The sequence below is a fragment of the Polypterus senegalus genome, chromosome 1 (assembly GCF_016835505.1).
Source record: "Polypterus senegalus isolate Bchr_013 chromosome 1, ASM1683550v1, whole genome shotgun sequence".
NCBI classification, from domain to species: domain Eukaryota; kingdom Metazoa; phylum Chordata; class Cladistia; order Polypteriformes; family Polypteridae; genus Polypterus; species Polypterus senegalus.
In genome coordinates, this window is record NC_053154.1 from 201403386 (window position 1) to 201431016 (window position 27631).

Sequence of the window (27631 nt, forward strand, 5' to 3'; positions counted from 1 at the left end):
GGACACCTCACGCCTGGACAAACTGGTGAGGAAGGCAGCCTCTATTGTAAGCACGGAGCTGGACAGTTTGACATCCGTGGCAGAGCGACGGGCGCTGAGCAGGCTCCTGTCAATCATGGAGAATCCACTGCATCCACTGAACAGTATCATCTCCGGACAGAGGAGCAGCTTCAGCGACAGACTGCTGTCACTGTCCTGCTCCACTGACAGACTGAGGAGATCGTTCCTCCCCCACAGTATGCGACTCTTCAATTCCACCCAGGAGGGGTAAACGCTAACATTATACAAAGTTATTGTCTGTTTTACCTGCATTTTTATCACTCTTTAATGTAATATTGTTTTTTATCTGTATGCTGCTGCAGGAGTATGTGAATTTCCCCTTGGGATTAATAAAGTATCTATCTATCTATCTATCTATCTATCTATCTATCTATCTATCTATCTATCTATCTATCTATCTATCTATCTATCTATCTATCTATCTCATTGCTCTACAACTCATCTCTTCAGTTCCCAGATGTTTATGGGCAGTTGTTAAAAGAAGAGGGGATGCCACACAGTGGTAAACATGGCCCTATCCCAACTTTTTTGAGATGTGCTGCTGCATTTTCTCAGTTTATGATATGTTTTCTATGTCCTATTGTGAATAAAATGTGGGTTTATGAGATTTGCAAATCATTGCATTCTGTTTTTTTTTTAAATATTTTACACAGCATCCTAACTTTTTTGGAATTGGGGTTGTACTAAAACAGTGTTTTATCATGTTCAGTCCTTGAAGCATATTAAGACTGTAGATTTTTGTCCCAACCAATTTCTGCTTTTAATTGAACTCCTGGGAAAATCTATAATATCTGTTATTTGGATTTGAGTTTCTGTGATTTGGAGTCAATCCAAAAAAGAATTACAAAATGGGATGGCTTAAGTTTTACTAGGAGGTATTAAGCATGTATGTTTGCCATAACTGAAATCATTTAGGTTTTTTTTATCTTACTGTTGATGATTTTAATCATCATCTTGATTTTCATTCCACTTCTCCAGGTCTCTACTGAAAATTTAAGCCATTATTCACCAAGCAGCACATTTGTAGGTATGACACCAAAGTAGTTACAGCCTTTCAGCATTCAGTGTTGTTGCCCTGGTGTCTACTTAGAATATCGTTAATTGCCATTATCAGGATAAAATTAAAGGAATAAACCTCCCTTAAAAAGGTGAAAATAAAAATGTCAGAGCGAATTAAGCACTAAAAGTTATCACAAAAAATGCAAATGTTTCTTAACCTGTTATATAAGTAAATATCACACTACTGTGCTTTTCTGAATGCAGAACAGGAGGAGAAAAAAAACAAAAGTTAAAATGACTTATGGACTGTAAAGCTGGTTTAAAAAAAATCATTGACTACAGTGGGCCTTCAAGGCTGAAAGGATTAACACATAGAAAACTCCCTTTTAGGTATCTACTCACCCAAAATTAAAACAGACTAAAAGCTGAAAGAAGACTATTCTTCTCCTTCATATATTTTTTCTGCATGGGTACAGCTAACAAAAGAAAGGTCATAACATTCTGCTTTAGGCTTAAGACTGTAGAATAGGGATCTGTCTCACTTTTAATATCATGGATGCAGTTCATTTGCAAATCAGCTGTTGTATTCATCAGTTTGCAGCACTCTGTCAGCATCAATGTTGCTGTGCTGCCATTAAAAAAAGACACATGGTTTTATTCTAAAATATTTTCATAATGTGGAAATAGTAGCATTTGCTAGTTGTTTCTTTTAAATGCTTCAACCAATAAAATAAGGAAAACTGAACCAGCAATAGACACAAGTCCATTCTAAATAAGCATAATGAAAAAAATAAAATTCAGCTACTGTAAATTTCTACAGTTGTATGCATAAAATACACATTATTCAACATTCTATTTATGTTTATATATATATATATATATATATATATATATATATATATGTGTGTGTGTACTCTAGATTTACCTATTGTAGACAAATATGGTGGGACAATTGTGAAATCTTGCATGATGATATCTACATCATACATAGCATGATTTCTCCTAAAGCAACCAAGGTGAAGAAAAGCTTCTAAAACGGCTTTTTTTAAATTTAGGATTAAAGGGAGCCATTCGCTGGGCATAAGACCGAAAAACCTTAAATTTGGGACCAATTCATTGAAGAGTCCGCCCATCAATATTTAAGCCTACTAGACCAATTTAGAGTTCCCAATAAGTGCAAGATATGTGTATTTGTGATGCTGGATCTTCAAATATGGTACAGTTAGAATAAAATATAATACCATAACAAGGGAGTTCCCCACTGCTCGCTTCACTCGCCAGCCACTTCGCGTGACCGCACCCCAAGGAGATGCGGTCGCTCCTCCGAAACCCCTACTTAAGCGGTGATACAATGGGAAACAAATTGTTTTTTTTTTCCTCCTCTTTGCTTAATCAGTTGCTGGTATGCTGCTGCTGCTGTGCCGTGTGATCTGCATCTCGTGAGGCGCTTCGAACATTTCAAAAGCCTGTACAGCAGCTGTCCTACTCTTTGTGTTTTATTTCCGGCCCCAGGCATGGTTAAATCTTTTGGCACAAAGTCCCGTCTCGTGAGACGCGAGTTCCTGATATGTTTTAGTTTATAATTTAAAAATTGAATAAGAATCTGAAAATCTAACAACATCTCATTAAAGTTCAATAAATTCTAAAAAGAATGATACCAAACATATATATTTAGATTTTAAAATAAGCCAGATTTAAAGCATGACAAAAAACGTGACATAAAAACATCACTGTTGCACTTTTAGGCTTAGGATTTTATATATAGAGAGTAGATATACAAAAATAAAAAACTCAACAAAATAATACTTTGCAATAAGTACACAGAAATATAGATATACGGTATATGAACGCATTATACTGTCATTAGACACAACATAGCCCTTACTCAAAAATAACATTTACCATGTCATGATATGGGGTCTGGAACCATAACCATAACAGCTAAATCCCTAGTGATCATGCTTTGCAGGCACAAAAGGGAATTAAGTCTTAAAAATTAATTCAGTTATGTGGGTGTAGATAGATAGATAGATAGATAGATAGATAGATAGATAGATAGATAGATAGATAGATAGATAGATAGATAGATAGATAGATAGATAGAAATGTTCCTCGCATTACATGGATTAAATATAGTAGTTGTTTAGAATGACAATTCAGTAAGGATTAATATTCCCAAATCAGCATTTTTAACAAAATGTGACTTTAAATATAAAACATTTTCAGTAAAATTGAGTGATTTACTTTCTGCAACCATTTGTGTTTCCTTCTGTAGTTATTTGGTTGGAGGTATTTAGAATATGACCTCAAAAATTAAAGTGCTTAAAATTTGCACAATCTTCCCAAGCCTACATAACATTTTGTCTTAGAACTTTGGTTCTCCCCCCACTTAACAAAGATGTATAGATTTGGCTGACTGATGTGTCTAAACTGGCCCTGTATGAGTGAGCTGCAATAGAGTGCTACACTGACCAGGAATGTTTCATTCTTTGCACCCAAAGCTGCCAAGGGAGGTGCTGGAGCCCAACAACTTGAATTGGTTTAAGCAGACTCAGCTGATGAGTATATTTGTATGTGCAGGGTTTAACTATGTCTGTGCTGTCCTTGATTCATCACCGCTTGAAAAATGCCCAGAGCCTTAATCTACCCAAGTTTCATGATGGGTCAGGTGCTTTAGTATTTTTTTATTATTATTTTCATACTATATGTGTCTTCTTTGTGTGATTAGTGTCTCATTCCTAGCTATCTCATGACCTGAAAAAGTATGGATTTTACTTGTCAATTGTTATATGCTAGTATTTCTTAGTAAAAGAGAACAGATTAGTTTTGTAGTGCTTCTAATTGTATCTGCTTTCTCCTCTTTCCCCAAACCTTGAAAAACACAAACTTGCTTCACATTAGGTAACAGATAGCAGAGAAAAAATGACCAACAATGCAGACAAATGTCTCAGGAAACATAAAGATAAAAGGAGAATGGTCTCCTGCCCTGCATGAGACCTTTACAATTAACAAGAACGGCAAGTCCAAATTAATCAATTAATCAAAAGTATTTAATAATATTACCAACATGCTTTTTTAATATTATTTTGTAGCTTCTGCATCACTTTCACTCTAGTTTCATGTTATAAGAATGTGTTTGGGATATTACAATGCTATGGCTGAATAATGGCTGAAGGGTATTCTTTTAGAAGAATACTTTGCAAAATATCCATTTGGCCATCTTTATTAATGTTAGTTTAACAAGGTCTGGCATTAAACTCAATGTGTAACTATATAGACATCTATATATTCCTACAGTCAGCAGATATTCACTTGTGCTGCAAAAAGACATAGATATCCACCCACACGCTAAGCTCAAGAGTAATAATACACAGTCACTCTCATACAATAACATATACGTAACCAGCATTCGAAAACAATTGCTGTCTTCTCTACACACACTGGCATACAGAATACATAGTGTAAGATGTGATTAGACATAAAGCAAACACACAGATGGATACAGGCACTCTTGACGGGATAAATACAGCTTGGTGCTTGTTTATGCAACCTCTGTGGTTGCTTGTGGTAAACAAGAAAGCACAGACATACCAGCAGTGAGAAATGTGTTTTAGTATACAGTGAGCAATGGAATAAATACTCAATAGCCTTCTGGGGACATCCTATTATTTTGTGTTAATAAGATAAAGACATTTGTATACAGATCAGAGGTTCAATTAAAACAAAAATCTGTCTTTTACGCCAATAAACCACTTGTCTTCTAAATATGATTTAGTGTAGTTATGTGTATAATATGTGTGAAAGTAGCATCATGGGGACATCCAGATCTTATTTTAATATTTTGACACAAAAGGTGAATAGAAATCAATGCGTTGTGATGGGGTGAATGAAAATATTGTATTATACATGTATAATAAGACAAGCAGAAGCCTACACTGTGGGACTATTTTTAATTTACACATAGGATAGATTTATATTACTATATCATTAGTTATTTTCTGTCTTCTTGGTAAATTGAGTGTAACACAGATGTGTTAAACAACCTTTTGATAAAACCAAAACACAAAACCAAAAATCTAAGTCAAAAAGTAAAGCTAAGCTCTAACCAAAAAAGTAATAATGTTTATTTTTATTGTGGTAATATTTGAAAAGAAAAGGTTAAAATGTTCCGGCATGTTTATTAAAGCAATGATAACGTAGCAGAGTGCTTATGTCACACACTGCAGTTCATCAAGACTACATGACTAGCAACGAGTGCCATTACCATAAATAAAATGGTAGGCCCTGAAAAAGGTGGGGGTGACATCAGACAGTGGCAAAAAAAATGTCACAGCAATGATGTTACCAATGCATTAATAAAATAATAACAAAAAAATAAACATAATTCAAAAGTGAAATAAAAATGTTAGAGTTTCTAAAGTATTCCTAGCATTTACATAAAAGTCACTCCTTTCTGCCCAAACAGTAAGTTCACCCTTAAACAATATTTTTCCTTTTCAGTTATTAATTTTATTTAACCTCCATCTTTAAGATTACACATTACTTCAAGGGTAACACAAAATGTCCCAGGTGCCTTCCGTAGATTTTATGGTTAGTTGTGAATGATCCACACAGCCATATTTTGATTTCTGTTTGTGCTTTCATCTTTTTCATTTGCATTTTCATATTTTGTTTGCATTTTACCCTTTGCTGCCACAATAGGAATCAACCTTAGGCAAAAATTCCACCATTGCATGACATGCTCACTCAAATATAAAAATACATTTTGACAAGAAAACGCTATTCAGCTTAGCATAGCTTGTCATTTGCTACTACTCACCCAAAGCTTTTAAAATGTCTTACTTATGACCGAAGGCCCTCCCTTTACTCAAAATACTTAGTAGGCTCTTGCATGGATCCGCATGGAATAATGAGTACTCTCCTGTATTTGTACTAGATCTGTTCTTAAACAGTTTCTAACTGTGGTACGGTGTTATTTTGAAACAACAGATTTTAAGGTTCCTTCTACTTGTTATCATCTTCATTTTAAACAGTGCTATCTTGTCTCTACTTAATCTTATAATACTATGTTACCTATGTGTTATATAATAAAGTAATTATTTATTTGGAATGATAACAAATGATACAGAACATACACGCTATTCAAAAATAAAAAAGGGTTAATGAACACAAGATGTCCTACAGAGATGACATTAAGGAAGAGTGCGTTCTGTTTTGTTGCCAGTTTTAAACACAACTGTGACAAATTGCTCAGGGTCTTACTCCTCTCTATTTCAAGTTTTACATCATTGATGGCGAGGCTGGCTTCCGAGTTAGTAAGCAGCAATTGCTATGTTTCAGGCAAGGTTTTTTACCTGCTCAAGTTATGTTTTCTGTTTATTTAAATATTTTGTTTTCTTTTAAATCCATCCATTCATCCATTTTCCAACCCGCTGAATCCGAACACAGGGTCACGGGGGTCTGCTGGAGCCAATCCCAGCCAACACAGGGCACAAGGCAGGAACCAATCCTAGGTAGGGTGCCAACCCACCGCAAGACACACACAAACATACCCACACACCAAGCACACACTAGGGCCAATTTAGAATCACCAATCCACCTAACCGGCATGTCTTTGGACTGTGGGAGGAAACCGGAGCGCCCGGAGGAAACCCACGCAGACGCGGGGAGAACATGCAAACTCCACTCAGGGAGGACCCGGGAAGCGAACCCAGGTCTCCTAACTGCGAGGCAGCAGCGCTGCCACCGTGCCGCCCTCTTTTAAATATATTTTTGAAATATTTTTGATTGTGTCTCCTTTTTATGTTCTATGACTTAATTAATATTTCTTTAATTGGTGCTATGATGTTTACACAATATTTTTTTTTTTTTGTGATGTCTAGCTCTCTAAGCCATATCACTTATATGTTGAGGCCACCTGATGCTACACTAGAGTAACCACCCGATTGGTATTTAAGACAAACCCACAGTTGCAATAGCTGTTTCAGCTTGCTTTAGATCTGTCAGTCAGTCAGTCATTTTCCAACCCGCTATATCCTAACACAGGGTCTGCTGGAGCCAATCCCAGCCAGCACTGGGTCCAAGGCAGGAAACAAACCCCAGGCAGGGCACCAGCCCACTGCAGGCTTTAGATCTGTGCTTCATTTAGTTTTGGACTTATAGGGATTGGCTGTTTTTAGGTTCTGTCTAATCTTTTTTTGTATTTGTCTTGTTTTTTGACAATCATTTTTAATCTTCTGTAATACATTTGTAAATACTAAAGAATCATTGTTTTTGATAAGAGCTTTTTTAAGGTGTTTCCTCTGCTTATTTTTGTGGACATTTTGAATTTTAAACTTTAAAAGTCTTTGCCCCATTTGTGGGCCTGTGCAGGCTGAAATGATGCCTATTCAGTTATTGCAGACCTTTGGAGCAGGCAGGTCTGGCCTTTACTGTTTGGTTCTTAAGGTCTGTACCCATTTTGAGATTTTTTTATGACAAGGTTATAACAGTAGCTTATCTGTTTGAGCTAAAGAAAACACATGAACGAGTAGGTTTTTGATTTTCACCGCAGCTTCAAGAGTCTTCCGCTTTCTCAATTTCTGTCTCTCTTATTCAGCTTCACTGCCCCTCCCAACAAGGATACACAACTTTCTTGATTTGACTACTGAAATGTGATCCTGGTATTAAGTTACATGTGTATAAGTAGTTGGAAGGCAACCACAAAGGTACAAAGAGTTATTCCCCCTTACCAGATTTGTGAACCTGGGTTTCGTTTCTGGGCTGGTCACTACCTGTGTAGAGTTGTGATGTTTTCACATGATCATGGCAGTTTTCTCTGGAATCTCTGGTTTCCTTTTGCCAACATGCACATTGGTTTAATTGCTGAATCCGCATTTGCCTGGTGTGTGTATCAATGTCTGTGTTTGGGTTGCCTGCAGCCATCCCATCCAAAGTAGGTTTCTGCTTTGTGTTTGTTCCTGCTGGGATAAGATCCTACTTTCCCAACCCTGGAATAAAGAAAGCAAATTCAAAAATGGATAAATGCAGAAATGCCTGGCCAAAATTAGTTATAAAATTCTGCTAAAGTTACTTCACTCAGACCATATGCATTTCAAGGGCTTTATATGTATACTGTAACTATGAGTGTTGAACAGATAACAGTGGTCCATTGAAGCAGTAGTTATCAGGAATACATAATAACTGATTTATTGAAATGATTACGTGCCTTTATGGTCCTGAGGCCCATGGCTTTATTCCTTACTTGGAACCTATCCTGACAGATATTCTCAGTGTATTTAGACATAACTGATATACTGTACAAGTCTACAATATTAAAATACAGTACAATACAATTTATTTGTGTATAGCCCAAAATCACACAAGGGGTGTCACAGTGGGCTTTAACAGGCCCTGTTTTTGACAGCCCTCCAGCCTTTACTCCTTAAGAGGACAAGAAAAAAAAATTGAAGATTTCTTGGTAAAGGCAATTCAGAGATTGACCCCTTTTCCGGTAGGATGAGCATGTATTGAGTCTCAAAAAATGGGGTCAATACAATACACAGAATAGAACACAAGTAATTTTCAAAACAATAGTACAACAGTATTGTTTCAAGAACAGAGCAAAATGCAAGAGTAGATTATATCAACATAATAGGATTCTGATACAACACCAACCTGAAGACGTGGAAGGCTCATCATAAATTTGTCAACAAATTAGTGAAGAATTAGTTAAATATGTGCTTGTAACATATTTATCATTATACATTCACAAAGCTACAGCAAAAGTTTGTGAAAAGCTTATTTGCCTTCAGTAATACACAGTGTATTCTTTGTTGTTTACTTTTATACAATGTTCCCTAAACATATTCAAACCAGTATAGGGTCATGGGGCCATAGTCTATCACATTAGAATTGGCGCTATGAAGGAACCAGCCTGGATAGGCCATCAGTCCATCATTAACTCCACCCATGAACACACCCACAATCTCAAAAATCACAAACAGGTCCAATTTAGAAGCCAATTAAACTAATAAGAATGACTCTGGGAGAATGGCAGGTAAAAAGGAGTACATAGAGCAAAACCCAAGGAGAAAGTGTAAACCCTGCCTGCAGTAGACAGCAGCCTACATGCTATTCAAACACAAGACTTTTGAGTCATGAGACAAGTGCTTGACTGTCTGCCAGATGGACTGGCTTTCATGCTTTCCAACTTCTAAAGTAGTACAAAGTAGTCCTGTTCGCTCTACATACAGCCTACCTTCATGTTATGTAGAGCCATAAGAGGTCCAAAAGATAAGTATATAACCAAAGAACTAGCCAAGTTGCTAACCAGGAGTTCTATTATACTTTTGTCTAAACCAGAATGTTAAACCAAAAATGAATGTCAAAATTTGAAAGCAAAAGTTGTTCTACCAAGAGTTTTAACACACAGATTTTATTTTTTTGGCAAAACATCTTTTGAGAATGATCAGGAATTTTAGATAGTATTAGACACACATCGCCAGCATTTAAAGCGTCATACTAGTGAAATCAGCATGCACAGCTTCTGGGAAACATGTCCCTAGCACCAAAGTGTTTCTTCCTAGAAATATAACCTCAAAACAGTGGTGCCTGTTCAGAACTGAAAATATGTGTGCCTTAAATAAAAACTATAATGTTAGTAAAATTCTACATTGCTGTAGAGGATTAGTAACTTTAATAATGTTACCGCAATGTTCACTGGTGAAAATCACTTCCAAAACATACACCATGGTTAATTAGAAATATGTACAGTATTAGGCACCCAAGAAATTAATAACACTTTATGACTTGTACAACCTTCTGTTGAGCCTTAAACCTACAGTAAGTTCCATCTTGACTACAAGCTCAAAATATATTATGAACAAGGAGTAGCCATTGAAACACACAATGGGTTCACCACAAATACCCTATTTAACTCCAGAGCCTATATTCCACAGTTGCATCTAGTGGCTCAAGATTAACTACATCCCTGAACAGTTTCTTTCTCCTTGCTATAGTTTGTTGGCATCTTCCATTCCCCAGTAAACAGCATGATCCAACTGGTCGCTGGCCTGACTTCTATTCTGTCAGCTACTTGCTTGCAGGGGTTTTCCTGGTCTCCTGCCAGGCTTTCATTACTTCTCTCTCTCGGTCTGGTGCTCTCTGGAGTGTTTATTTCTGGTATACCAGTTGCAGTAATAGGGCAGACCATCCACAAGGCCATTTTCTTATCCATACGAGGAACATATCAATTCTACAGTATAATATTGTTAAAGTGGGTCCTCTGCTGTCCCTCTCTGTCTCTCTGACTGGCTCCTACCTTGTCATATGCCATGCTGCACCTTTCTTCTCTTGCATTGTCTTGTCAAATGGGACAACATCCACTGTAGTTAAGTGAAAATTAGAGTATAGACTATAGTACTGCAACACAAAAATTGAAACACATGCCTGTGTTTAAAATTACATGAAGTTCTGAAAGAATTAGGAGTGCATTCCGTGCACACTGTTTTTTGTACAGAAAATAAGCATAGTTATAGCCAAACTAATATGCATGCCTTGTGCCGTTTACTGTATAATGTGAGACTACTGTTGTTGCATTATTTAACCAATTTATGTTTAATTAAAGTGCATTTAGAGGTGTTGTGCACTTCCGATTATATGGAAAAACTGACCCTCAGTGAAACTGGAGAAGTCTGACTTGAGTCACCTTGCAGGATCTACAGTACAAGAGTCATTTACACCTAGATCAGAGTGATAGGTTGTCTTAAACCACAACTTAGCTATGCAACGTCTGAACATTTATGCAAAGGTCAGGTATGTGGCTTCCAAAAGGCCAACCTGACAAAAGCAATTCTGAATGACAAAAGTTTGAAATTTCTATAGATATCAGATTTAGACACACATTGATACAGTATTCTGTGGCTTGTTTGCTTTTATTCTATAACTATTGCTGTCAAACTATAATGTGCCATTAATTATTTGTACTGTTTTATATACAACTGTAACTGTTATATTTATTTCTAATTCATTAAAAAGTAAACCATTGAGATTGATAATGTTATATAATCACCAGTACCATTATCCACAGCATATGTGAATGCTGTTAAAGAAAAAACTTCAATAATGAAAAATTATAAAAGCAAGCTTTAGTTGTAGATAGCCCTGACATTTTGTTAAATAGCCCAGTGAGAACAATATTCTATTTAGCACCTTTTTAATGTAAACACCTGGTCTCCTGCCAGGCTTTCATTACTTCTCTCTCTCGGTCTGGTGCTATACCAAGTATATACTCCTAGTAGTCAGTCATTTTCTAGCTTGCTTAGTCCTGAACAGGGTCGTGGGGGGTGCTGGAGCCTATTCTAGATAGCATCGGGCACAAGGCAGGAACAAAACCTGGATAGGGCACCGGTTTATCACAAGGTGAACACATAAATACACCCCAATCATATACTAGAATCAGAGCTGGAGTAAGAACTGAACACACAACCATACAGTCTAACTACTAGACTATACAGGTGAGTGAATTATTTTTAAATTTACCAGGTACTTTTTAAATTGCTGACAGTGCCAAAATTAGGCATATGATAAACAAGCTACAGATTAGGGACTAACAATCTGCAGAGGGCCTCAAAAAATTTCAGAATTGTTTTGGCTTTTAAAATTTTATGTACAGTAGCTTTGTATGTGTACTGTAGTTTTAAATATGTAATCAGTAAATACATTCATTTGAAAATAATTTGTATTTTTCATTTTAAATACCATGGTATTAAATAAATAAAAGGCATATATAGTCAACTACCACTTTATTAGATACACCTGTTCAACTGCTTGTTAACTCAGATATCTAATCAGCCAGTCACATGGCAACAACTCAATGCATTTATGCATGTAGATATTGTCAAGATAACATGCTGAAGTTCAAACCAATTGCATCAGAATAGGGAAGAATGGTGATTTAAGTGACTTTGAATGTGTGGTTGTTGGTGCCAGACAGGCTGGTCTGAGTATTTTAGAAACAGCTGATCTACTGAGATTTTTACGCTCAACCATCTCTAGGGTTTACAGAGAATGGTCAGAAAAAGAGAAAATATCCAATGAGCGGAAGTTCTCTGGGCAAAAATCTCTAGTTGACAGAGGAGAATGGTTTGACTGGTTTGAGCTGATAGAAAGGCAACAGTAACTCAAGTAACCACTCGGTACAACTGAGGTATACAGAAGTACATCTCCAAATGGGTGCCACTCCTGCAAGCTACGAACAGGCAACTGAGGTGACAATTTGCAAACAAACTGGACAACAGAAGACTGGAAAAACATTGCCTGGTCTGATGAGTCTTGATTTCTGCTATGACATTTGGATGGGAGGGTCAGAATTTGGAGTTAACAACATGAAACCATCCTGCCTTATATCAACGGTTCAGGCTGGTGGTGGTGGTGTAATGGTGTGGGGGATATTTTCTTGGCACACTTTGAGCCCCTTAGTACCAACTGAGAATTGCTTAAATGCCACAGCCTACCTGAGTATTGTTGTTGACCATGTCCATTCCTTTATGACCACAGTGTATCCATCTTCTGACGGATACTTTCAGCAGGATAACATGCAATATCACAAAGCTCAGATCTTCTCAAACTGATTTCCTGAACATGACAATGAGTTCACTGTACTCAAATGGCCTCCACAGTCACCAGATCTCAGAACAATTTTGAAATGTGGTGGAATGGGAGATTCACATCATGGATGTATAGCCAACAAATATACAGCAACTGCATGATTCTATCATGTCAATATGGATCAAAATCCCTGGGGAATGTCTCCAGCCTCTTGTTGAATCTATTCCATGAAGAATTATGGCAGTTTTGAAAGCAAAAGAGTGTCCAACCTAGTACTAGCAAGGTGTATGTAATAAAGTAGCCAGTGAGTGTATATTTTTGAATGTTTTTATTTATTCAGAGATCTGCACCTTTGTGAGGACTTCTAGTATAATTTATTTAACAAGAGGCATTTTTGTAGCTTAGGGCCTCATCAAAGTCTAAATTGCGCATTTACTGCTGAATGTGCAGATGAACATGGTTTAAAGTGTTTATGCATTATTTTAACTCAGTTACTTTTACAGTTTAAACTGTCAATTATAATGGAATAAAAGAAAAACTTTTTGCTCTAAAACAGATCTGTCTTTGTTCTCTATTTTATAACTGCATTTTAAACACTTAATTAAGCCTTCCTTTATTAAATTACCTGTGTTCAGAAATTGTTACAGAGCTTTTTATAAAGCCAAAATTCAACTACAAATAACAAGAAAACAGAAAAGCAAAAGTGCTCTACCTGTAGAAGAAAATCTCATCCTAGTGCTCCATCATTCTCCCTAGGTTCCCTAGGTTTAAGAACTGAGAGAGTGAAGTGAAGTGAGAATTAAAATGTGTGATCTTGGCTAAGCAGGCAATTTTTGGTATTACTAGCTACGTATCTACTTTCTTATTGCATACAACATTTAGGTGAGCCCAAATCTCCCTCACCAACACTGGGCACAAGGCATCTACCAAACCTCTGATAAAATGCCATCACACCTACACCAGGCCAATTAATAGTACTGTACCTAGTTACAGTATATAATTAAAATAACATACTTATCATTGGGATGACAGAATGTAGAACAGCTCCTTATGAACACAAATCTTAACTAGGTCTGCAATTAAACAAAGATCTCTAAAACTTTGAACCAGTAACACTAACCACTATGGTCCCCTACTTAAAAGTCAAAACAAGCAGAATCCCTCTTAAAAAGGATCCTCTGCTTAATCTGGTACATGGCTGGCACAGCCATAATCACAAGGTTGCCAGTTCAATACCCACTACTGACTCACTGTGCAGGTGGCATGCCTTAAGTCCAACTATAAAAATATCTGAACAAATACAGTGTATTTTATTTACCATTAAATGTTACATCTTTTATATCCATCAGATATCCTGTTGTATCCATGTGTTATTATGCATTAAGTTTCAAAGTGACAAATTTTTCAAACTATAAATATATGCGTGTGAGAGAATTACAATGCAACAGACTTTATTACACCCAGGGTATATTTGTACATTACACTTGATGGTGCTGGAACTGGCTGTTTCCCTGCCACCCATTATTTGGCAAGTTAACAAAATTGATTAAAGAACTTATAAAGACCATAAAAAAGTTGTTAAAGGTAAAATTTTCATGTGTGTATTTGATAAACATCATATTAATTATACAGGCTTTGTCAGATTTCATTTTAGCTCTTAACCCATCTCAAGTGATTTAGTTAAGAATAATAAATTATATTGTAATGGCAGTTTCATAACACATGCAGTACGTGGGCAGTAAGTTTCACTGTGCTATCCAAGGTGCTGATCTCTGCTCTAGTTTTAGAAGCTAGAGAATCGGTGCCTTAAACTTCTGAATTTTAGTTTCTGCTTGAGTTCTAGGGCATCACCAGTAAAAAATTTTCATAATACCTAGTTTTTGTAATAAAACATGTATGGTCCTCAATAACGTGCATTTTAAGAATGAAAAAATTGTGAATGTAGATTTTACTTGCTCTCCTAATGTGTGGTATTGTTGATGGTCTTAAAACTACCTGAACTGTAATCTAAAAATAGGTTGGTTATTAGTAAAAGTTTATGCACACCTTCTCCACAAGAATAAAGTTGTTTGGAGTAAGTCTTGCATACAAATTTAGCCAGTGTTTAAAAATAGCAGTACAGCACATGTTGTGTGGCTTATGAGAGGAAGATTAAGTTGTGTTTTCATTTGACTGAAGCAAGCTTAATGTGGCTATAATCCTGTCCTGGGAAAAATAAAGGCAGAGAGCAAGAGCGAACAAATTATACCCTTGTCTTATTCCTGCTGAGTAGCAGCACTATGAATGAAAGCTACTGCCATGATTTTTTTTATAAATGTTGTAAGCTCATGTTTTAATTGTGTGAGGCTATGCAAGTGAATGACATTTTTAATGAACATATCTGCTGTGAATATGCCTTGCTGCTTTTTTCTATTTTTTCCCTTATCACCATTTCCTATTTGTATGACTATAACACTCAACTGTATAATAAGTTATTATTCTGTTTACTCTGTTACTTATTATATGCTGGAGGTTTACGTTTTAACATCTTACAAGCTCAGATGGTTATATGGCATTATTCAATGGACACCAGAAATAAAATGTAGCTATAAAATGAATGGTAAAGGTAACTTTTTTGTCTTTCTGTGAAAGCAGAAAATTTTTCAGTTTTGTTTTTTTGAAGAGGCATATGGAAATACAAGAGCAGCTACACTGGGATTAAAATCTAAAGTAATAAAATTAACTATATATGGCAGATCATGAATTATAGAGATACTTGTATTGCTTTGGAATTTGTTTATTCTTTCCATTTTGTCTGCAGTCATATCTTATGGTGTTGCATCCTATGTGGGCTGTCATACATTAGTGTCACTTGCATTTAAGTAATCTTCTTTTCTTCTGGGTGCAAAAGTAAGTGAGTGGATTGTAATCACTATGTCCTCATTATACCTTGTACTTTTACAATGAATTACTTATAAGAAAATGTGTGGCGTGGTGTGCTCTACCAACATGTTAGTCACAGTCTTAGTGACTCCCTTCTTTCGGGATTCTTCAGCAAGGATTTACATTTATGCAAAATAAAATCCAGTAGTGCAAATGCCATACAATGTGGACTGGGAAAAAATCTTAGCTTGATACATTGTGTTGTAGTTTCTCTTGCAATGAATGTTGAGTACCAAAAAAGAGGATTTTAGGAACTGAGCAGATTAACAACTGCTAAGAGACATGTTCTGAAAGAATATCACATTATAAAAAATGTTTTGGTACCATAACATTTGGCCTAGCATACTTTAGTGGTAATGGCAAGATGTATATACAGTATTTCTTGATCTCAGAAGTGCAGGCAGAAATCACTGAAAAACTTGCTAATTCCTACTGAATGTTTATCTTGATCTTCATGGATAAACAGTATGTGACCCCCACATATAATGACAAATACAGAGTATTTCCTATAGATTGGAATACCCATGCCACAAATAGAAAGACATCAAAACCACTATGTAATAGAGGAATGTTGCTGTGAAGCCAGGAGTTAGGATGCTGCTTATTTATGAATAGGAGATCATTTATAGTCTTTCTCTCAGGAAGCAATGCATTAGACAAGCAGGGTATATTAGGGGTACTAGATATCAGGTTAGGTATGCATCAACAGATAAGATTCCCAGTAGGCAGATTTAGACCTAAACCTTGGATGCTTTGTGTATGTTTAGGCTCCATAAATTGTGGTCCTTGTACTACTAATGTCAATTTTCTGTTTGGGGTTGCAAAGGAGAGGGCAGTAACAAGACAAAATCAGGGGTAAAATTAAATAATTGATAGTTTTGAACAGTTGACACACCTGAAGACCTACCAGTTATTCAAAATTCTTATTTTGCGTAAATAGTCCTCCTGATAATAATTGGGTTGCATTTATGGTGCTTTTTGCTATATTAATTCCACTTAAATAAAAAAAGAAGATAATAAAACAAAAAGAAAAGTTTACTGGCTTATTTATTATAAGGCTGTCATGTAAGCATGGGTCAACACATCATAATAGATGTATTAAAAGCATTACTCACAAAATACTTTTGCATTTCATATGAGTGAAAACCCTCCCTCATGGCAAACTTGTGACACCAGAATTAATGTTGGGGAAGGAGAAAATCATAAAATGTTGTACTTGTACAAAACTCTAAAATGAGAGATGATCAAAGAAAGAATACATAATTATGTTGTAATGGAAATGAATACAAAGCACCACTACCTCTTTAGGCCTGCTATGTCAAGCTAGATCCCATTTCAACAAAATGCAAACATACTGCCAAGAGTACTCTTTCATTCACACTCTTGGCTTCTTCCTCCAGCAAATGAGACTTGAGTACATGAAAAAAGGTAAAGTTAAATGGTTTAATGTAAACAAGGTGAAAGGGATGAGATAATGTAATGGGGAGCTAGTACTGACCAAAAGCACCAAACATACAGTGTAATGCTGTTAATTAATACGCATTTGATTTTACAATCTGATGCAGGTTGCTATAACTTATGTGATTTTGTTGACTAATATATGAGGAAACTGAAGAGTACGTATTTGATGGTTAATAAAATACTGAAATACCACATCTGTGAATCAGTACAAGAGCCGAAGGTACAGAAAATTCTAAATCCAGACAGAGAGGAGCTAACGACCTACACTGAAAGAACAATTGTTAAGTACTGTGTGTCAATTTTCTGACCATATTGTTATTTAAGTACTCATTTTCCAATCCTGGTTACTGGATGTATTAATTTTCAGGTGCTAGGTAATTGTTTAATTAGAGGGGATGTTGCTTAAAGTGATTAACACCTTATATCAAGGTAGGCATAATTATTAGGCAACTTCATTACCTCAGGAAAAATGGGCCAAAAAAGAGATTTAACAGATACCAAAAAATGAAAAATTGCAAAATGCCATTCAGACAGATTCAACTCTCAAAAAATTGTTAAACTGTTGAGGATTGACCACCGGACGATCAAATATTTTGTTGAGAATAGACAGCATAGTCACAAAAAACATATGTAAAAGTTAAGATGCAAATTAACTGCAAAAGACTTGAGAAGAATTAAACGTAAAGCTACCAGGAAACCATTTGTCATCAGTGACACCGTATTCCAGAACTGCAACCTGCCTGGAGTGTTCGGAAGTAAAATGTTTCAAATGCTCAGATACATGGCTAAGGTAAAGAAGGCTGAAACATGCCTACTACTGAAAAAGATTCACAGGTTAATATGGCAACAAGATTAGGCAAAGAAATACCTGAAGACTGATTTTTAAACATTTTTATAAATGGATGAAATGAAAATGACTCTTGATGGACCATAAGGGTGGACCCATTCCTGGACCACTAATGGACACAGGGCACATATTTGAGTCAGGTGCCAGCAAGGTGGGTGAGTGGAACTGGTGTGGGCTGCTGTCATTAAGGATGAGCTAGTAGACCCTTTTGGGTTGAAGATGGACTGAAAATCAACTCCCAAACCTACTGCTGGTTCCTGGAAGATGCTTTCTTCAGGCTGTGGTACAGTAGGATTCAAGAAGGTCATGATCTTTATGCAGTACAATACTCCATCACATGCATCCAAGTACACCACTGCTTTACTAGCCAGCAAAGGACTCAGAGGTCACCAAAGAATGACCAAGACCCTTCCTCACCTGACTTAAGTCCTACTGAAAACTTGTGGGCCCTTTTCAAATGTGAGATTTTCAATGAAGAACAGCATTTGGGAGGCTTCAGCAAATCTTAACTGTGATAGGTAAAGAAACTGACAGGCGAAAAATGTTATTTGTTAATTGTCCATTTATTTACTTATTTTGGGAGTAAACAAGCAAGTGAGGAAATAATTATTTGTAATTCAGTTGTCTAATAATTACATACATTTATATTTTCCCCAGAGAAAGACTAAACTCATTTTTCCTTTGTTAAACATTAGATTTTGACATTAAAAAATTGGACTGACAGAGAGTGTTTATTCAACATAAAATGAATCCTGAGGAACAATTGGGCCTGCAGTGTAGATTGTTCAGAGCCTGTCTTTAGAAATACTATAGTTGAAAGTTGTAAATAGGACAGTAATTAAACAGCCAGAGAGAACATGTTTTGAATGAATGTAACTTTTCACAATCATGGACAATGTATTGATTAGTACATTTACTACCTTCAGAAGAACTTTTCAAAGTTGGGTTCAAATACCTGCAAAGCCCAATCCCTGCTTTAGCTGAGTGTTCAGTTTTTGCTCATGTTTCAGAGGATTTTCTCCTACTACTCTTGTTTTATTCATTATCTCAAATATGTGTTGGTTAGTCAATAAACTGGCCCCATTTGAAACACTGTGGTGTGTAGACAAGTGGTGTCCTAGGATGGACTGGCATCTTACCTAGGAATAGACTTTATCTCCCTGTGAAATGAAAAAAAAAATATTGTCAGAAAGTAGATAAGGAGATGAATGCTACATTTTCAAAATCATAAAGATCCTACACGATGATGGGGTTATTTCATGTCAGAGTTCTAGTGTGGCTCAGAACATAATACATTAGTTAAGAATGTGAAGAATCCACATCTAATATAATTAACTTTCAAAGGTATTTGTTCATTTTTGTTTAACTGCACTTCACTCTTTGATCCTCAGAGCCACTAGCTTATTGGGTAGATATGGTTTTTTTTCCAGCTGAGTTTTGCTTGTCTCTATTCCTCTGCAGGTTCTACTGGGATTTAATCATGCTGCTTCTTATGGTGGCCAACCTAATCATTTTGCCTGTTGGCATCACTTTCTTCAAAGATGAGAATACACCTCCCTGGATAGTCTTCAATGTGGTTTCAGACACGTTCTTCCTGATCGATCTTGTTCTCAACTTCCGTACGGGCATTGTAAAAGAGGACAACACAGAAATCATCTTGGATCCCCACACAATCAAAATGAAATACCTGAAGAGCTGGTTTCTGGTGGACTTTGTGTCTTCCATCCCGGTTGACTATATATTTCTAATTGTGGACCTGGAACCACGGGTGGACTCAGAAGTGTACCGCACTGCCCGTGCACTTCGTATTGTACGCTTTACCAAGATTCTTAGTCTTCTGCGACTTCTTCGGCTATCCCGCCTTATCAGATACATTCATCAGTGGGAAGAGGTATGTAATGCAGTATATTTGCTAACTTTTGATATAAAAATTAAGGTCAAACTGGGAATATTTGTATATCAGCAATAAATATCAGCAGACTTTGATTACAGTGGAATTAAATATCCTATTTAAAGGGCATGTCAATTTTTTCATATGCATATAAATATCTTAATTGATTTCTGTGCTTGAAACAACATTTGGATGACTGAGGAACAAGTATGTTGTCTGAATGCAAGGAACCATTTAAAAATGTAATTTACAACTCATGTGCTCTCATAATGTCCGCTCTGAACAATTTACACATTTATACAATGTCTCTAAGTACAGACCAATTAATTATGTGCTTTTGTATTTTGAGATTTACACAGAGACTCACTCATTGTTCATAAAAATATTATTACTGCCAATTACACTAAGAGGAAAAGCATTGATAGTCTACTAGAACCTCTATTGAATGCTTATGAGATAGCAGATTTGTATTCTTTTTTGGTTTATCTTTTGGTACATTAAGTAACACATTGAATGAATTATTTAACCTCATTTCCTTTTGTCAGTCACTTCCTCTCCAATTTTCTAAAGGGCAGCCTTCTGGTTTACTTAATTAGCCAGTCCTCACAGCACTGACCAATCCTGACACAGTGGATGGTCATTAGAGAGAGAATTACTGTTTTACAGGAGCTATCATTGTTCTTTGGAGATCATGGACAATGAAAGTAATAACAAACAGTGAGAAAGATGCTACCTGAGCTTTAGTGAGGTGCCTAATGATCTGTATGTTGCTTTGTGTTTTATTAGGGGTCTCAGTTGAGACAATTGTACAATGCCTTATGTAATTCATTATTTGGTGTTTGTATTTGGAATTAATTTAGACATTTTTCAGAGATCTTTATTAAAGAGTCTTTTTCTATTCTGTGACAATGAAATGTGAAAAATTCCAAGGGGTGAGTACCTTTTATAGGCACTGCAGATGTATACAATATACAGTACTATATAAAGAGTGAAAGGCAAAAATTTGACAAAGTGATCAGTATTACTACATCACATTATTCTGAATCCTGATGTGATTCCACTTGTCTTTTGTGTGGAATTTGTATGTTCTTCCTACATTACAGTGGATTGTTACTGATTTGTGACTGATGGCATTCTCTCCAGGACTAATTCAGATTTACTGTATGCTCCGGCTCTTTCTAAAACCTGTACTTTAGAAAGTGGATAGAGAAACAGGGATGGAATAGCTTATAAGTTATGCCACAATCAAGGTCTAATTAGTACTGCATGTGATAACCTTGTTATGGTGTTCAGATGAAAGAACATTTCCTACAGTTCTTTTGTTGGTTTCATTAAATTCTAAAGACTTCTGTATTTTATTTTTCTATGCTTTTTGGCTGTCCATATTCTGCCACACATGAATTCTAGGCTATTAAGTGCAGAAACTGAGCTGCCACAGCAACATCACAATACTTAGTCTGTCATTGCCAATACTAACTATGAGGAAGTCTAAAAAGATAAGAACGTAGTATGGTTCCTAGTAGAATTTGTATGGTTAAATCTACATTAAAAATTTCAGATGACTGAATCTGCTATAATTATAATGACTATTATTTGCTCTGAACATAAGCAGTGAGTGGTGTGGCCTCACAGTTTCATGCACCTTGATGCAAGTTTGCAAGTTCACATGAGCTCAGGTTGATTGACATGTCTAAATTGGCAGCATGAGCAAGTCTGGCTGTGCAAGTGAATGAACCCTGCACTGGAAAGGTGTCTCATTCAGTTCTGGTTTACGATTTGCAAATGTGGTGCTGTCAGAAAAGGCTCTAGAGCTCCAGGGACCCAGAATAAACAGGCTGAGAAAATGAATGAATGAATGCTACATTAATGTGAGGTCTGAGTTACTGAAGAAATGACTTACTGGAATAACTTAAAAGCACTCTTGTTATATTAACTCATTAAAACCCCCCAACCGTTTTAAAAGTTTATCAAGCAATGTTTTAGATGGGCACTTCCAACCAATTTTGTTTATTCACATAATTAATTTGCCTATTGGTTACTTTAGTTAACTTAAAAAGTTATGGTTAAGCACAGATTAATTTGAGCAGACATAATATAGTCACAAATAAACCTGAATGGCAGAAAAGCATATGATGTATTCATTTAAAATTATGGGCTTATTACTATTATAGACTATATGTGGCCATATGTTTTTACTACACAATATTAAAGGTCAGCAACATGTAGCAGTCAAGGTTTATAGATATTTCCTGACTTTGCAATCTATGATTTCTGACTTGAACATCCACCAGAATGTTTCTTTCTCAGGTTAAGAGCTCATATTTCCAAAGGTTTTGGTTACTTAGCTAATGAATATTTAATGAAACATATGAACAATTATAATGGGTTTAGCTATGAACAGATATATTTTGATTTCACCAAATCAGGCTTGAATATCAAAATCTTGCCTAGTGTGTTTTGGATCACCTGCTCAAGTGGCTATTTCTTTTCAGTATCATTCACTGAGTTACACTGGGAGGACCAAAATCAGCTAACCCCAATTTCTCTTGAACCATACTCTGTGCTCGACAGTACTGCACATTCTGTCAATTAGTCTTTGTGTACATGCCTTTCTTCTCTATGCTCTGCATGATGTAACAGAGACAGAGTAGAAGGATATTATAATATGAATGTGCTATAGTGTCACAAATTCACCATTCCCAAATCAGGAAAGAAGCATATCTGTAATAACTGCGGTCAAATTTTCGAAAACAGTTGCGTATCAAGTCTTAGTGCTTTATCGCAAAAGAGTTATTTATCAATATCTTTCTACATTTACGCTGACGGATGTCATCTAAAAATTTTTACTGCAAAAACTTAGAGTTAGAAAGTTAGAAAACAGTTTTGTCATGTTTACATCCAAATCTAATGCACATATTTTACTTAACTAAGGAACAGATGTTACATTAATCTTTTTAGAGTTTTGTGGTGTTGTTCCTTAGCTCTTTCTGTGTACAAATTTGGAAAACAAAATAATTTAAAATCCTTATTGGCAACAGGGAGTAATGGGGGTGGCTGGATGAATAGAAACACTGGCCACATTGAAAGATTACTGCAGATTATCCTCATGACAGTAAATCTCAATCCATGAATTTACACTGCCATAATTAACCTTACATTAATAGAGATAATGGATCTTGCCACCACAGGATACATTTAAACAGATGACCTCCATTCCTATTTGATTTTTATTTTAAATCCACTCTATAAATTAAAGGATTGTGTCTTACACTTTTTGCTTGAATGTCAAAAAGCCACAGTTTCAAACAGAAATGTACCATTTTAAAGGATGATTATCACTTATGAAGGGAAGGTCAGAATAAAACTATGCGTTAAAACTAAGTGAACAGAAATGGTAGGTTCTTTCTAGGACAAAATTATACACATGCTAAAATAAAATATGCACATATCGTTCAATTTCAATTTATAATCACTATAAAATGTTTTCTTGATATACAATATAATATCATTTAATATATTATGTTTTGCATGTCCTGTGAAATGTAATTTATATTAATAAGCAAAGAACTAATATACGTAAAGAACTGGGATGGTGTTGGCTGTAGAAAAGTGGTATATGAGTGTTGTATGTTCATTCTTACATTAATAACATTCTTGTCAGCTGCTATCGTTCAACACCATGTCGTTCAATGTTTATATACAGTGGTGTGAAAAACTATTTGCCCCCTTCCTGATTTCTTATTCTTTTGCATGTTTGTCACACAAAATGTTTCTGATCATCAAACACATTTAACCATTAGTCAAATATAACACAAGTAAACACAAAATGCAGTTTTTATTATTTAGGGAGAAAAAAAATCCAAACCTACATGGCCCTGTGTGAAAAAGTGATTGCCCCTGAACCTAATAACTGGTTGGGCCACCCTTAGCAGCAATAACTGCAATCAAGCGTTTGCGATAACTTGCAATGAGTCTTTTACAGCGCTCTGGAGGAATTTTGACCCACTCATCTTTGCAGAATTGTTGTAATTCAGCTTTATTTGAGGGTTTTCTAGCATGAACCGCCTTTTTAAGGTCATGCCATAGCATCTCAATTGGATTCAGGTCAGGACTTTGACTAGGCCACTCCAAAGTCTTCATTTTGTTTTTCTTCAGCCATTCAGAGGTGGATTTGCTGGTGTGTTTTGGGTCATTGTCCTGTTGCAGCACACAAGATCGCTTCAGCTTGAGTTGACGAACAGATGGCCGGACATTCTCCTTCAGGATTTTTGGTAGACAGTAGAATTCATGGTTCCATCTATCACAGCAAGCCTTCCAGGTCCTGAAGCAGCAAAACAACCCCAGACCATCACACTACCACCACCATATTTTACTGTTGGTATGATGTTCTTTTTCTGAAATGCTGTGTTCCTTTTACGCCAGATGTAACGGGACATTTGCCTTCCAAAAGTTCAACTTTTGTCTCATCAGTCCACAAGGTATTTTCCCAAAGTCTTGGCAATCATTAAGATGTTTCTTAGCAAAATTGAGACGAGCCCTAATGTTCTTTTTGCTTAACAGTGGTTTGCGTCTTGGAAATCTGCCATGCAGGCCATTTTGCCCAGTCTCTTTCTTATGGTGGAGTCGTGAACACTGACCTTAATTGAGGCAAGTGAGGCCTGCAGTTCTTTAGACGTTGTCCTGGGGTCTTTGTGACCTCTCGGATGAGTCGCCTCTGTGCTCTTGGGGTAATTTTGGTTGGCCGGCCACTCCTGGGAAGGTTCACCACTGTTCCATGTTTTTGCCATTTGTGGATAATGGCTCTCACTGTGGTTCGCTGGAGTCCCAAAGCTTTAGAAATGGCTTTATAACCTTTACCAGACTGATAGATCTCAATTACTTCTGTTCTCATTTGTTCCTGAATTTCTTTGGATCTTGGCATGATGTCTAGCTTTTGAGGTGCTTTTGGTCTACTTCTCTGTGTCAGGCAGCTCCTATTTAATTGATTTCCTGATTGAAACAGGTGTGGCAGTAATCAGGCCTGGGGGTGGCTACGGAAATTGAACTCAGGTGTGATACACCACAGTTAGGTTATTTTTAACAAGGGGGCAATTACTTTTTCACACAGGGCCATATAGGTTTGGATTTTTTTTCTCCCTAAATAATAAAAACCATCATTTAAAAACTGCATTTTGTGTTTACTTGTGTTATATTTGACTAATGGTTAAATGTGTTTGATGATCAGAAACATTTTGTGTGACAAACATGCAAAAGAATAAGAAATCAGGAAGGGGGCAAATAGTTTTTTACACCACTGTATGTCTCGGACTTACTGTGAATATAACACGTTGTGAAAAAAGATAAATTAGTATCTTTTGCAAGTATTAGTTAATTTTTAGTCCAACTTGTGTGCAAAAAGCTCATCATATATCTGTAATGACACTTAACCTCAGGGTTTTTCAACCATCTACTGTCTTCCTAGCACAATGTCAAGAAATTTCTACCCATCCACCTTTTTTAAGTACCCAATTTGTCTTTCACAGGATCAGAGGGCTCTAGAGAATCTCACGTACAAGAGGAATTAACCATGGACTAGAAACCAGGGCTTTTATTAGGCATTTTAAAGTGAGTAGTTAACTCACATATTAGTGAAAACTCAAAGAGATTATGCAATATCAACATAATGTTTATTAAGCAGATACACCTTTATATACACATTGTCATGTTATTGGCTTCTTTTTAAGCAAATCATTCAAAAATACAAGCAAGAACATACATCTTTATTTAAAGAAGCAATTCACATTTCTATTTCCTCTGAAATCATCCAGACACTGATTTATCTTGTGAGAATGTGAATGTTGTAACCCAAAACATATCTAAACATACAGTATGCTTCCAAAAGAGAGGGGGTGGTTTTTAAAATGTGTTTTAGTATAAGTAAGACACCTCAATATGTTGTAATATAATGTAAGGCAAAAAAGTAAAAATTTTTTGTATAATCACAGAACCTAAACCCTTAGACATCTGTAGGATCCAAAACAAGGATAACAGTTGCTTTGTGTCCTGGCTACAGAAATTTTAAATTGGCAGTGTCTGTAATCCAAAGGCAACCCAGTTGTAAAAGAAACTTGAGCCAAAAATTTCTAACCTATTGTTATTTTCAGTGGGATGAATGTCTTTGTATGTTAAAACACCCACTGTCAATTATATATTGATTTTTTCATCTGCTAAAATGTAACACCTACTTTTCCCTCAAAATACCTGTGTGCATTAATCATGCCTATCTTGTTATCTTAGCTATGTTTAAAACATTTGTGCTACATTAGTTTTTGTCTTTGAATTAAACAATAAATGTACACAGTATGTATGCAATATTCCCTTTAGAAAACAAGTGCATTGTTAGTGTTTGGAGTCTGAGATGTATCATTTGTTCCTAAGTAAATGGGATTGGTATCCACTGCATGGTTCAAGTTTAAAAGTGTAGCATAATGCAAAGAATGATGGTGAAGTAAAGTGATATGCATTTGTAGAGAAGTGCCTGCAGGTAATAAAAGAATCTGTGAGTTTTAGATGCTTCCTGGGATCAACAGAAGGTGGTGCCAAGCTGTTTTCACCAAGACCTTAGCTTTAAAAGAGACACATTTATCAATAAATTAATATTATCAACAGATTTCATGGATGCTTTGGGGGCTTGGAATGAATATTTATAAAATGCTTGTGAACTCTCAAAAACTTAAGGGGCCAAACAGAAACAAAAATAAATATAAAGGCATAACTTATTAAAGTTTAAAACTAACAGCACACATCCATTCATCCATCCAAAGCACACTGTTAACTTTTCACCAACTGTAGAAACTTACAATTAGTTTTTGGTCTACTAAAGACGCAGTAACAATTTATTTTACCTATACCTACACAAAGCATGTAACTTATACTATCCTAAGCCCACCGTAGCATATGGTGGTGTAAGAATAGGAACGGAAAATGGTGAGAAAGGAATTCAGTATAACAAAGGCTTAAGGAAACCACCTTTGCAGTATAATGAAAATAGCAAGGAGCGAAACCAATGCCAATGGTCGAGAGAGTACCTTCCTGTAGCAGGCTACGGAAAACATAGACATATATAGATAGACGCCGCATTCACTGTGTTTCCCAGTCGACACAATCTCTCAACTTCACTGGCTCCCTGTTAACTACAGAATACAATACTAAATACCGCTCTTAACATTTAAAGCTCTGCACAACCTCACTGATCTCCTACAGACTGACACTCATCTCGCTCACTCTGATTCTCATCTGCAGCTGTACTTTCTGCACCACACATCAAACTCTGAACTATGGGGACTCGAGCATCTCTCATAGTGCTCCTCAAATCAGGAATTTTCTTCTCTCGCATATACATAAGCTCGATTCAATAACACATTTTAAAACTACCCTCAAAACTTATCTTTTCAAACTGGCATACCAATTGTGAATTTTGCACTGTTACTGCCAGTTATCTTTGTTTGCTAATTATTGCTGTTTGATTGAGAGCGACGGTGGACGTGGAAGTAGGATTAGAGATGATGGGCGGGGCTCTGTCGTGCTTATCCCATGGTCTTAGAGTTGGTGGGCAGGGCTCTGTGAGTTGGTGGGCGTGGCTCTTTGTCTTGCTTGCGCTCTCTGTCTTACTTGCCCTTAGTTAGAGTTGGTGGGCGGGGCTCTGTCTTGCTTGCGCTCACTGTCTTGCGTGCCCTCAGTATCTTGCTTGCGCTCAGTGTCTTGCGTGCCCTTAGTGAATTATATATATAGATAAGGAATATTTTCAGTCAATGAAAATTATTTTTAAGCAACAAGGCCAGGCCCTTTTCAAATGTACAGTAAGTACTAAAAAAAACTATAAA

At 36.2% G+C, this 27631-nt stretch overlaps 1 protein-coding gene across 1 annotated transcript in view; it reads left to right on the top strand.

Annotated features, from left to right (window-relative positions):
• hcn3 (hyperpolarization activated cyclic nucleotide-gated potassium channel 3) overlaps positions 1–27631 on the top strand; it is an 89951-nt gene that overhangs the window by 19905 nt on the left and 42415 nt on the right. Inside the window, exon 2 of the mRNA XM_039767193.1 lies at positions 19340–19769. Coding sequence (XP_039623127.1) covers positions 19340–19769 — 430 coding nt within the window. The remainder of the gene's footprint in view (positions 1–19339; positions 19770–27631) is intronic.